Source organism: Cavia porcellus, unplaced genomic scaffold, assembly GCF_034190915.1.
Source record: "Cavia porcellus strain 051 isolate PalLab524CR breed Dunkin Hartley unplaced genomic scaffold, mCavPor4.1 scaffold_20, whole genome shotgun sequence".
Taxonomy (NCBI): Eukaryota; Metazoa; Chordata; class Mammalia; order Rodentia; family Caviidae; genus Cavia; species Cavia porcellus.
The window spans coordinates 45,766,013-45,779,432 of NW_026947503.1; the positions used below are offsets into that span (position 1 = coordinate 45,766,013).

At 39.0% G+C, this 13,420-nt stretch overlaps 1 protein-coding gene across 19 annotated transcripts in view; it reads right to left on the reverse strand.

Annotated features, from left to right (window-relative positions):
* The window catches only part of Fhod3 (formin homology 2 domain containing 3), a 444,662-nt gene that overhangs the window by 238,257 nt on the left and 192,985 nt on the right, over window positions 1-13,420 (reverse strand). For all 19 annotated transcript variants that reach the window (XM_063232040.1, XM_063232044.1, XM_063232043.1 and 16 more), the window contains exons 4-5: window positions 5,501-5,568; window positions 522-627 (exon numbers count right to left, since the gene is read on the reverse strand). In XM_063232040.1, the coding sequence (XP_063088110.1) occupies window positions 522-627; window positions 5,501-5,568 (174 nt within the window). The remainder of the gene's footprint in view (window positions 1-521; window positions 628-5,500; window positions 5,569-13,420) is intronic.

Consider the following 13,420-nt stretch of genomic DNA (forward strand, 5'->3'; position numbering starts at 1 on the left):
TGGCACACACCTGTAATCCCAGCACCCTGGGAGACCAAGGCAGCAGGATTACAAGTTTGAGCTTACTCTGGGCAACTTAGTAAGATTCTTTCTCAAAATAAAAACCAGAATCTACCAATTCCCCATGATAAATGTAATCATTAGGTATTGCAAATATGTAGCACTAATAAAAATTTTTTACGCAAAAAGAAAATGGACTGGGGATGTAGTTCAGTGCAAAAGCCTTGAGTTCACTCCTCAACAAAACAAAACAATAACAACAACAACAACAAAAAACTTGAGTTGTGTGTTCTTTTTTCTTTAATAACGCAGAAGACATTGCAAGTGAAAGTGAGAAAAATTAACTATCACTAATTATTAGAAATTGATAAGACCCAGTGAAGGGGTCATCTCTTGTGATAGGGTATCTTTTCCACCCTCCTGGGTAGGAGCCTCTTAAAAAGCTCTCAGTGTGCTAATCACTGGAGCAGATCCAGGTTCCAAGCAGCGGGGCTGCCACTACATGCCCCAGTGTGACTTACCCCTCAGGATGTAGTTCTGATAATTCTGATCAGCCTCAGCTCCCACCTTGATCAAGCATGTCAGACCTTCAGCCATGACAAATTCATGCACCAAATCTTTGTCATCCTGTCAGGAAAGAAACAAACAAACAAAAAAAGACTTTAAATGTGATCCCTGTCCATCTTCCACCCAGGCTGTGCTTTTCAAACTATGTATGAGCCTTTGAAGCCAGAATGACCCCTAAGGATTGTTCTGCTCTATTCAAATGAAGCATCTTAACTCTTGCCAGAGGAATTTTATAACCAGTCTTCACGTTGTTGTTTGCCAAAGACCAATTATTGCCTTCTGGGGCAATCTAATAAAGATAAAGCAAATGAATCCCTTGCCTGTCAGAAATATTTATAGTGTTCTGTTTTTCATTCTTTAAAAATTACCAGGCTCCACAACCCCCACAGGTCCCCAGGGAAAGGCCACATGAAGCTTTGCTGGCTTTTTTTTTTTCCTCTACAGGAAACATCGGATTGCAGCACAGACCACTGAGAGAAGGATTCAAAGCAACTCCACTGTTTCAAAAGTTATAAGGACTTGCAAATGATCTCTGTGAACCTAAAGAAGCAGCTTCCTCAATGTCTTGCAGTGTCTGCTTGAAGGAGCAGCAGAGTGCAGGACAAGACATGCATCTGGAGAAACCATGACATCCTTCAAAAGAATCAACTTGGCCTCCATCAGCAGAGGGTAGACATGAAATAGACTTCAGGGTCATATAATCCCATGTTTTTCAAAAACAGCTCTTCAGATCTGCTGACCAACACCAAAAGGCTCACACACACTGGCAGCAATAACCTCACCTAGGAACCTGTAGGAATGCAAATTGCTTGGCCCTACCCCTGACCTACAGAATGGGAAACTGCAGTGCGGCCAGCAGGCTACTTAAAACAAGGTCTTCAGGTGAGTTGGAGGCACTCAGGTTTTCATTCCTGACATCTTCATATTAGGATCATCTGCTTTACAAAGATTAGGAACTAAGACTATATGCAGATGGATTTGATCAGAACTTCTTGAGTGAGGCCCAGGCTCTGCTTTTAAATTCCTCAGGAAATCCTAATGGGCAGCCCATTCAAGAACTGCTGATCTAATAGTACTTTCTCTTTAGAGATAACAACTTTCAAACTCAAGAGTGGCAACAAATACTTGGCTGATACCACGGAGCCACGGCTAGCTTCCAACCTCAATTTCCTCTGGTACAAATTCCAAGGAGCCCCATGAGACAGATCTTTCCAGCACTGTCTTCCTCCACTAAGAGGAGATTTCCTCAGCTGGATAGTGCCTTCTCCCAACTGCAGCTAGGATAGAGCTGGAACATCCATCTTCGTTTATAACAACAGAGCAAAAATTTAAAACAACCAAAAAAAAAACCTCAGTGATGTAAATAGTACAAAACCTAATAGAATAATGAAAGGTTGTTATTATGACAGCAACCATGGTTTATATCTTTAAAAAGTAATTTATTCAACTTTAATTCTCCTGTCCTTACGTGCAATCAGTTCTTTCTTTTGATTTTAAGGCATTTTCAGTGATATTCAGTGGGATCTTGAGCTAAAAGTGCGGACATAGGAAAGTAACCCTGAAAACTAAATACCACTCTAGGGTCTGAGCTGGCTTGAGGGAGTGAGTGATGCTTGTGCCCCGAAAGTAATGAAAGACAGCTGTGTTAACTCAGACTTTGAGATAATCATGGCTGTGGAAGAAGAAAATGGGACAATATTGTGAGTTTTTGGAAAATTACTTTACACTCATATGTATAAAGGAAATAAAAAAGTTCTCTCTCCATCCATATCCTTTTCCGCCAGCATATGTGAAAAGTGGACATTTAGATGAGCTCATGTCTAGTCAGAAGGTTTTTCCAAGCATGTAACAAATGTTTATTACTTTAAAACTAGATTCACACATGACTTCATGGTGAAAAAGTGAGAACAAGTTCTCAAGAAACCACTTAAGCTAATCACTAATATTAATATATAAGAGATCTAGATGGTAAGAGCAAGTTTTGGGAAAAAAAAAAAACACTGCACAGGGCAAGAGAGTGTTTATAAAAGTAATTCAGAATCTTAACTATAATGTATGCATATATGTAAATAAGGATTAAAAAAAGAGAATCTTCCAAACTGGCAATGTACTAGATTTTAAATACATACCCTAAAAATATAGAGGCATTAATACATTATTTTTAAAACACTGGTTTTAGACTAGAATGAAATAAAAATGTTAGCACTAATACTGCTGCATTTCACAATTTTCTATAATAGCTGTGCATTAACCATTGATCATTTTTTAAAAATGCTTATTAGTCAAGGAATATTGAAGTCAGTTCAGATGACTAATGGCATTGTTATTTAAGGCCTCAAAATAAAGTTTGAAAAAAGAACCTCCACACCTAGAAAACAAGAAGGATGATGAAGATGTGGACCCGGGGGTAGAGAAGTGGGGACCTAAACCCCGACAGCTTGCTGCTCATGTACTCTGGTTAATCTCCGATGCATTGCTGCCCTGTGTGTGAGCACTGTTTTGTGCATATGTGTGTGGTCCTTCAAAACAGAACATAAACTCCTAGTAACAAGCACCTTCTTCCTCGTCTACACAGTGCCAACTAGGCTGCTTGAAAGTATTTGTTTAATGAATAAATAGCAGAGAAAACACCCTTGAGAATTCAAGGAACATACACTGTGGAGTAAGATTGACTAAAGGAATGTGTGACAAGTCTAAGCATGTCTTCATTTGCTTTTTAAAAAAAATTTTCAATTTAGAAAACTTTAAATATAAAAACAACAGAATAATGAACCACAGATGTCAATCAACTTATGCCAATCCTATTTAACCTTGCATCTAACTTATCCCCTGCTGTATCAATCTGAAGTAAAGTCTATACATGGCACCACTTCCTAAGTATTTCAATATGCATCTCCAAAGTACAGAAATTCTTTTTTAAAATATTTATTCAAAATAAAAAATAATGCTTTTTAAAATAATTATCAAATGTCCAGAGATCAAATTTGTAACTGCTTCACAAAAATGTTTTTACACTGTATTAGTATCCAAGTAATATCCACACATGGCAGTTAGTTATGACTCTGAAGTATCTTTTAATTTATGGATTGTCTCCATTTCTTTCTTTTCTTCCCTTGAAATTTATACGTTGGATAAACAAGGTCACTTGTCCTTTAGAGTAGCCAGAGTCTGGTTTTTGTTGATTACACCCCTGTGATGTAGTTAAATATGTGTCTCTGTCCTCAATCTTTTATAAATTGGTTGTTGCATATCGAGGTAGGATCAGATCCAAGGTTGATTTTGTCGGTTTGACCAAATCATAGCTTGTATTTCCATCAGGAAGAATACAGTATCTTGTTTTATCCCATTTCTGCAAGGTTTGTAATTTTTGTTTTCAGTATTGGGAACTGATCCTATGGCCTTTACACTGAGCTATATCATCCATTAGCAAATCCATTAACAAGGGAGGCTGCAAAATGGTGACACTGTAATTTTATACTTATTCTTACTTATTACTAGACTATTTCTACAAACAAGACTGCCTCTCAGTTACTGTTGGATTAACCTACGGTTCACGTGTGAAAAGACAAGGTAAATGTGAGATTCTAAAACGTTATCCATTTTCTCATAATGAGTTAGTTTACCAGCATTTTTTTTTGCCTATTCATTTTGCCAGTCCATAATTATTCTTTAGTATCATTATGAACTCATCAATTTGAATTTAGTTGATATGTTTAGAAGCCTTGCAATTATCACCTTTATTGATTTGTATTGTCCCATCTTGGCAGCCAATGGGAGATCCTCCAATTTGCTTCGGAATAATTTTGGAAATAATCCTAACAATATCTGGTAATTTCCAACTGTCTGTATAAGCGGTTCTAAATTTACAACATTTTCTACTCCAGACTTGGAATTAGGCACTTCTCCAAGGGACTCTGGTTCCCTTTAGTGTTTTAGACCACAATCTCACTGCTAGTGATGCTTTCTACTGATAAACTGAATACTGTTTCTAGTTCTTTTCGGTACCTCTTTGGGCTGCCTTTTGCCCACTCCTTCTTACACAGGTAGGAACCCACCCTAGCTGGAACTCTCATAACACACAAAATAATTAAAGGATATGGATAAAATGAGATCTGAGGAGAAAACATACTCTCAGGTTCAAAATCCTAAGAGAAAGGAACAATGAACCCAGACAGACACAGGCTCCATGTAAAGGTATCTTCATAAGCCCACCTCCTGACTGGCTCTATGCAGTCTCATGGCTGATTAGCTCAGAGCCTGTTTGCATCCTGACTTTATCAGGGTCAGGATAAAGGGAAGGCTTACAAAGGATGGATATGAAACCCAAGAGGTAGATTTGTACATGCACACAAGGAGGCACATCCACAGAGTGTAGTTCATAATAGGAAAACACTGGAAAGTAACCTATCTGTCCAAAGAGTGAGCCAAACACTTGTGCTTCATTCAGACCATGCAATGCTAGCCAGAACTCCATCAGTCAGATCTTCACCCTGCCCACTCCTAATAAGCAAGCTGACATAAAATGAATGCAACTGAATGACACAGATACAAAGTTAGTTCAAAAGAGTACCACACACTGTTGATGAATATGCACACATCATGTGTGCACACAATGAACTCAATTTCAACACTCAGCAGAGAGGGGTCTGGAGGTCAGGTGGGAACTGGCATGGGGAACAGAACACAGCTCTTCACTTATACCCATGACAGGTTTTTCGTTTTAAAAACTTGGTATGGAAAAAATATGATTTGACAAAGTTGCCTTTCTTTTTTACATTTGAAATATTTGATGTGTTAAAAAGTATTCTCTAAAAGTCTGACCTAACTTATCATATAATTTCCTTCTTGTAATACTCAGTGAAATAAATTTGTCTGTACCTAATTCCATAGCAAAGCAAAACAGGAGTTAGAAATACTTTTTTTTCCTTTTTACCTGAAATATCTGCTTCAGGGAGAAAAGGGCCCTTCTTAAATCTCGTCCACTGGAGTTGTACAGTTTTTCTGAAATAAAGAATACAACAATTAATTTAACTAGTCCATTGAATGGTATAAGCAGAAGATATGAAGGCTGAGGAACTTCTAAGTGCCAGGTATTATAACAGGACCACAGTCTACCTACAATGTACAAAGACTGATTTGTACACATGCCTGGACTGTTACAGGTGACAGAGACAGGCACAAGTGAGTTGTGGAGAAGGGTATGTTCCCATTTGCACCTCAGCCCCAGCTTCCTCTTCTACAGATCTCTATAACTAGCTCTTTAGAGATTCTGTTTCCCAGTGTACACATATTGCCTCTTGATGGTCTACAATACCCAGAAAAATCAATGTAGCCAAAACAGAAAGCTTCCTTCTACCTTACTTCCTAGCCATAGAGTACCCCGATACTTTCTGCACCTGTATTCAAAAACCCTCTGGTGCCGTCTTCTCTTTATCGTGCTGCTCACCTCAAGCACTCTTGTGGGCCTGGGTTTCCCAAGCAGCAGGCAGTCAATAAAGACTAATGGTCTCCTTCCATTAATAGCACTCCAGGTGCGAAGCCACCCTTACCTCTTCCTAGGCCTGGCCACTCGTTCACATTCAAGGATGCCCTAGCTCAGATCAAGGCAGAAGAAGCAGCCTGGCATCAGTATTCTCTGGCTGACTTCTATAGCCCCACTATTTGTCACATTTCACATGGACTAACTAAGCAGGGCTTTGCAAAGGAGGAAGTACCTAATTTCATAGCAGGAGGTGAGCTTCTACCCTGCACTGACCACTGCACAGGAGAGACAGAAAAACAGGCCACAGTGACCAGTTGGCCAGTGGGTGGTGCTACAGTATGCTGAAGACACACTGGAGACAGTGCCCAGCTTGTGACTTGGGACTATTCCCTCCTCCTCCTCTCTTACGGTCACAGTGCTTTTGTGTAGAATTAATATTGTTTATTCCTTAAATGTTTGACAGAATTTTCCAATGAAGGCCTCTGAGCATAGGGGTTTGTTGGAAGGCATTTAACTATGAAGTCAATTCTTTCAATTAATAGAGGGCTGCTCTGGTTATCTATTTCTTCTTGAAAGAACCCGGATAAATTATGTATTTAAAGAAAATTATCCATTTCAATTGTTATAACTGTATGGACATAAAATTGCTCTTCATATTCCCTGTCATTTTTTTATTGCTAGATTATAGCAATCTCCTTTTCACCACTGATTGATGATTTGTGTGTTCTCTCCTTTTTACTTAGTTTGGCTAGAGGTCTATCAATTGCATTAATTATATTAGTAAAAATCATATATTGCTTTCATTATTTTTCCTATCACTTTTCTGATTTTATTAATGTTTTAGATTAATGACTATTAATGCTTTAGATTTATCTTAATGCACTGTTTCAGCTGCTTCTTACAAATTTTGGTATACTGTGTGTTTTCATTCAAAATGCATTAATGTGGGATATTTTATTAGATTCAAACTGGAATGTTAGTCCTAGTTTTTTTTTAACAAATGGTTGATTGAAATATATTTCTTAATTTTTAAATATTTGGGATTTTCCAGTATCCTTGTATTACCAATTTCTAACTTAATTTCTTTATAGTCAGAACATAAGCTGTATGATATCAGTTCTTTTAGATGTATTGAGGCTTATTTTATGGCCCCATATGTATTTTATCTTGGAGAGTGTCTCAAGTACATTGAAAATGAGCATGTATTGTGCCATTATTGGGTGAACTATTTTATAATTACTCACTAGGTCAAGCTGAGTGATAGGGTTGATCAGGTTATGCATAGTCTTACTAATTTTCTGTTTATCTGTTGGATAGATTAATATGAAAGGAGTGAAGTCTCCAAATTATAGAGTAGATTTGTGTATTTCTTCTTTCAGCTTTATGATTTTGGATGCTAGGTGCTTTGAAGTTCTGTTGCTAAGTACATTCACAATTAGGGATTGCTATCACTTCCAGCTATAGTGAGCTTTTTCTTTATGTAATGTCTCTTTTCATCCCTAGCAGTATTCCATGTTTTAAAGTCTATTTATTGATATGGTCACTTTAGAATGGTGCTTACATGGTATATCTTTTCCCATTCTTTCATTTTTAACCTATGTATGTAGAGCTTTTCAGAGTTACAGTTGTATTGTATTCTTTATATAATCTGTCAGTCTCTGTCCTGTAATTAGTATGAATCCCTCCATTACTATGTATTTTTAACCTCTAGGACATCACAACTGACTCTCCAATGGTACAAGAGGATCTAACATTGCCTCTCACTCTGTGATAAGAAACACCCCGCTATAAAGGCCAGACTCTTTGAGTGGTCTCTGAAAGCCTCCTTTCTCCTTATTAAGAAGTATGCCAGGTTTCCCAGGTGGCAGGCTGTCTATATAGACTAATGATCTCCCTCCAATCATGCAAAGGTGCTTGAGGCAGGAAGTAACCCTTACCTCTTCCTAGGTCTGGCCACTTGTTCATATTCAGGGATCCCCTGGCTCAGATCAAGTCAGAAGAGGAAGCCAGCATCCTCTGGCTGACTATAGTCCTATTCAAGAATAAACACTCCCCAGTGCAAATATCTTTAACTGTAAAAAATATTTGCAATTATTTAAGAAGTTTCTATTCCAAAAAAAGCTGAATAATAAAATAGTACTGTTTCCAAATAATTCTTTTGTGCAGAATTCTCACTTCAGACTTGTGAGAGATTTATAAATTTTAATGTGATTTTGAAAACTATCAAAGTTCAAAAGACAGTTTACCTATATATTACAAATTTTGGGTGAAATGTCTGACATATTTTGCTTTTTAATTCCATATGCTATAAAACACTAGGTGAGCTCTAAATCTGAGATCTGATCATGTGGCATCTGTAAGTTGTAGCCTTTTAAAAAATAAACACATACAAATCACAAATGGCAGTGATTTTGTTTTACATAGACAAGGATACCCTCCCCTAAAGTACTCCAAACAAGTAATTTCTTATGAGTCATTATTTTAACAAATGTCATGCTTTGTTCCCTATATCACATGAGAACAGTGTTAGAGTCATCTCCATTATGGGTGAAATAAAAAATAACCAAATATTCATTCCAAGGAATATTATTCTAGACCTCTAATCTTTGGAAAGACAATTCAGTAAGATATTCCTTCTCTACAAAGATCCAATACTATGGTATAAAATCATAGTACATAAAACAATTTTTCTATTTTTAAGACATACTGATACCACAAAGCCTCTATACCCAACGTGACTTGCTCTTTTGATTCTTAACACACACTTTAGGGATAAAGGCTTAGGAAGAGCTAGGAACCAAAAATATTTTCAAATGACACATAACTTTACCTCTCTAAGAAGGACAACTCCCGCTGGTGGAAGAGTATGGAACAGAAATTTCATGTTAACACCCTGCCCAAACCAGAGCGTGCTGAGTCCTTTGACATGACTCAAGAGGGAACCACAGCCTAAAGGAGAAGCACTCCTTCCCAAGTCCAGGACCTGGCTTTCTTAGTGCATTACTAATACCATCACAGGAAATATGATCTGGAACTTCAGCTGCCGCGTGACATACTGAGCTCATGTAGGTTTCAAAACCTAAAAACTCACACTTAACCAAGGCTACTCAGTCCTTCCCTTTAACTTATACCAAAGTGTGAAGGGCTCATCTAAAAACAGTTCCTAGCCTTTGAGTTTCCCAAAGGCATGCCTGACATTAGTCTTGGATCTGTTTCCTCTTGAACTCCAATCACTCCTTTAGAAGCAACCTATGTATGCTTCCCTTAAATGCAAACCTCTAACTCTCGCACAAACCCACAGAACTTCTTCTCTTCTCTCCCCTTTCTCTACCTCAGTTATAACTGCATGACAATGAAATTGGCCAAACCCCTACCAGGGAAGAGGTTTGTCTCTACCACACTTAGAAAGCTCAAAGTCACAGTATCAAGGATAAAAGAAACCTAAAAAAAAATCAATGGCAGATGTGTCACTTTCAGGTGAATGTCAAGTGAGCTGAACAGTAAAACTCAAAGCAGAAATGTTGGGCAAAGGTCAGGCTGAACTCTAATGGGTGGCCATTACCCTGAATCATGGGGGCTGCTCAGTGGAAGGGGTTCAGAGAGGAACCCAGAAGCACATGGGAGCTAAGGCTGCAGACGGTACTGGAAGAGCCAGGGCATTTTCCAAGATTGGGGAGAAGCTGAGAAAGGCAGGAACAAAGCAATGCATTATTCCAAATTAAACCTGCCTGGGTACAAGCATGTATGTAGTATTAGCCTGTTAGTAAAGGGCAATTAGCAGCCACCTTTGGTGGAGAACATGACGTGTAATTGGAAGTCTTTGTAACTGCCCCCTCATCCTTCCCCCATGTGTCTTGCCTTATAAAAATGAGCTATGTTTCTTCCATGGTGAAACTGGCTTATTCTAAACTGGCTTATTACAAGAAACAGAGGGCAAAATACTAGAGGTCCTTGAGGGCCATTCCTGCTTTGTCATTTGGAAAATCCCTATGTGGCATACAAATACAAATGCCAAAGAAATCAAAAGCATCCTATGCCTCCTACTCAGTCAAGAATGTAATGAAGACAATTCATTGTATGGGGAAAGGCCACCACATTAATTAGAAAAAGCAAATGAGATTAGAACCAATTTATATCAATGAAAGAATATGGAACCCAAAATCACCTTTAAGAAAGAAACCATAGAGATACTTCTAGAGGATCAAGCTTTTGGATCCCTAAAGTATAGTAAGCTGAGAATACCCTTCCTCAGCAAGAGTCCAACACAGGGACAAAGTGCTTGGGGAAAATCTGGACCAAAACTTTGAAGTCTCTCCTCTGCTCAGGGGAGACAATGGCTTTCCTTCTTCCCTTGAACTGCTACCACTGAGAGGTGAGGTACAGGCACATATGCCCACACATACATGTACAACTGTGTCTGCATCAGCTATAGAGAATAGAACCATCACAAGTTTTTGGAAGCAGCCATAAGAAATGGTCCTTGTCCTCCAGCCTTTGCTCATCAGACACCAGGCAGGGACAGGTAGTTGAAAATCAACCTCATGGAAACATGAAAGGAACTAAAATCAGTGACCAAGCTTAGGTGATCTTTCTAGACAGAAAGCACTTAACACAAGTTCCTATATGCACTGATTCTAAAGGATTCCATTCTCGGGCTTCTCAATTCAAACGTGCTACCTCATTCACACACGCCAGAAAGTCTACACAGCCAATGTTCAAACTGCAACCATTGCTCCATTAGTACATACTAGTATTTTAAAGAAAACTGTGGCATTGTGGAAATTTTATTTTTCAGTAAAATTACTTGGTTTGCCTTTGGAAGTCATTTTTTCCAGCACTTTTAAAACTTTCTGGAGTCATACATTCATTTAAACATCACATATCTACAAAAAAGTACATACACAAAATATTAATATAATTTCAGAGAGGATGGATGCCAGAAACTTCCTATGGGCTTTCAGGAGACTGCAGGTGAGAATCATTGCTCTAACCCAAAAGCTTCATTTCACACTTGAAGACGCTTCATTCTATACCTAAGAAACAGAAGTGCTGGACCTAGGCCTGAGACGAGACTGGCAGAAATGGGGTAGTGAAGTGACCATCACTAATACATAGAGACATCTGTATACTTTGTACAATAAAAATAAGGTAAACACTGAAACCTACCCAAATCCTAACCAAGGTACATATGTCACCGTGTCAATTCAGAGAGAAAACACAAACATCCAAAGCAAGTGCCCTTGAGAAAGAGGACTCCTTCCTCGTGCCCTAAGGGGTGACACTGATTAATGGATGCAGGTGCCCCCCAATCAACTGAGCGGCAGCCTGTCAGTGCGGGATGAAGAGGCTAAGAGGAGCAATGCCAAGGTCATGGGTCCTCATAAAATGGACAGTTGCTTAAGAAGATGTTTAAATCCAAATTCTCTTGGATTACAGTCACATTTTTAAATATTCATTAGTAACATAATCCTTAAAATAATCCTTTTTATGGGGGGTGTGGCTCAGTGGTAAAGTACTAGTCTAACATGTGTGAGGCCCTGAGTTTGATCCCTGGCACCAGAAAAAAATATATAACTAAAATTTTAAATTATCCCTTATTGATGATCTGCTTAGTACTATACGGAGCACTCGGGTTACAATTGTTCAGGAAAAGTGTCTCAGCCATCAGATGAGCCAATGGTCTAGTGACAGACAGACATAATCCCAGATCATAACACTGTCATCTGAGAAAGGGACGGTGACACTCAGAGGCTCCAGAGGAAGGTGTGGCCAAGCCTGGGAACCTTGGGCTGGGAAGTGGTGATGAGGTGACCCCGTGCAAAATCCACCACAGCAAGTGCCAAGGGAAAGCCAAAGAAAGCAGCAGGAGTACAGCCAGACACAAAAACAAAGCCCTGTGTTCGCAGAGGTCAACCACTGTAGTGTGGCTGGTATGAAGTGTGCAGAGGTGAGATCACCCAGAGCCTGGCGACACAGAAAAGCCTCACAGGGCCATGCTGAGGGATTTCAACTCCCTGACTCACAGGCAGTCATGGAGGGCTCTCGAGAGAACAGCAGCAGGAAAAGACTCTAATGAGGCAGAGTTTTATGTCGTTCACTGTCTGCATAGTTGGTTGAGACATGTAAAATGGAATGGGAAGAGAACAGAAGCAAAACACCAGTGAAGAGGTCTTTGGAATGGGACCCTGGAGGAATACAGGGACCCTCTTCCAACTCAGCTGAAGGCTCTCACTTTTCAGCCTTCATGTGATATCCTGTGTGTAACAGGGTTTCACTGTCTCCTCCCTCTCTCTTCTGAAGGCCAGGTCAGCAACTCTCCCCACCCTCCAAGCTGTGGATTCCTACTATTCTGTGGATTCCTATTTGGTACCCAAGGCTGGAAGATGTGTGGATGATGCATTGTTCTCTTTTTCACCCTACAAATTAGGTACTGTTATTTACTTTTCACATAGTCAATGCTTGTTGAAATAGTCCCAACTTTTACAGATTCCTTTGAAATTCTACCCTCTGAAATAAACTGTGATGTCCTTGATGTCAGAGCCCAGGAATAATTTACCCCATAACCCCAGAACCTAACTCCCTGGTAAATAAATAATTAAATGACTAAATTGGCAGTGAGGGCTCAAAAGAACACATGAGGATCACATAGTATTCAGATTCCTAAGGCCCCATCATCTGACCTGATCAAAGCTTTAGGTTAGCCAAACCTAAAAGTATTCTGACATCCTGCCTTCTGTGAATGGGGCCAGCCTTCTTCTAAAAACAGCCCTGCTCTGCCACATCACTTTAGCCATATGACCAAAGAAAGCAACATGACAAATTGTGTCATAGTCATAATTACCAAAACTTCAAAGCATCCAAGTTAGCACTCACTATGAAAATGGATAAACAAACTGCAGGACATCCACACAGTATCGTATTTATTTGCTAACAAAGAAATGAGCTGTTTTTGAGTAGTAACAAAAAAGTATGAAGGGAACTTAAATGTGCATTGATAAATGAAAGACAGCAGTCTGAAAAAGGTTACATACCATGTAGATATAGCCAGTTATACGACACTCTGAAGTGGAAAAAGTATGGAAAGAGTAAAATGATGAGTGATTGTCTAGGGATTAGGGAAGGGAGGGAGGGATGAATAAATAAAGTATCAGATTTTTAGTGCGCAGAAACTATTACCCTATATATCACTGCAATGGTGGGTACATAGAATATAAAACACAAAGAAAGGCAAGTTAGGGAACATCACAATCCCTAATTTGAAATTATACTACAAAGCTACTGTGATAAAATCAGTATGACACTGGCAAAAAAAAACCCAAAAAGATCACTGGAATAGATTAGAAGATGCAAACACAATTACAAAGACATTCA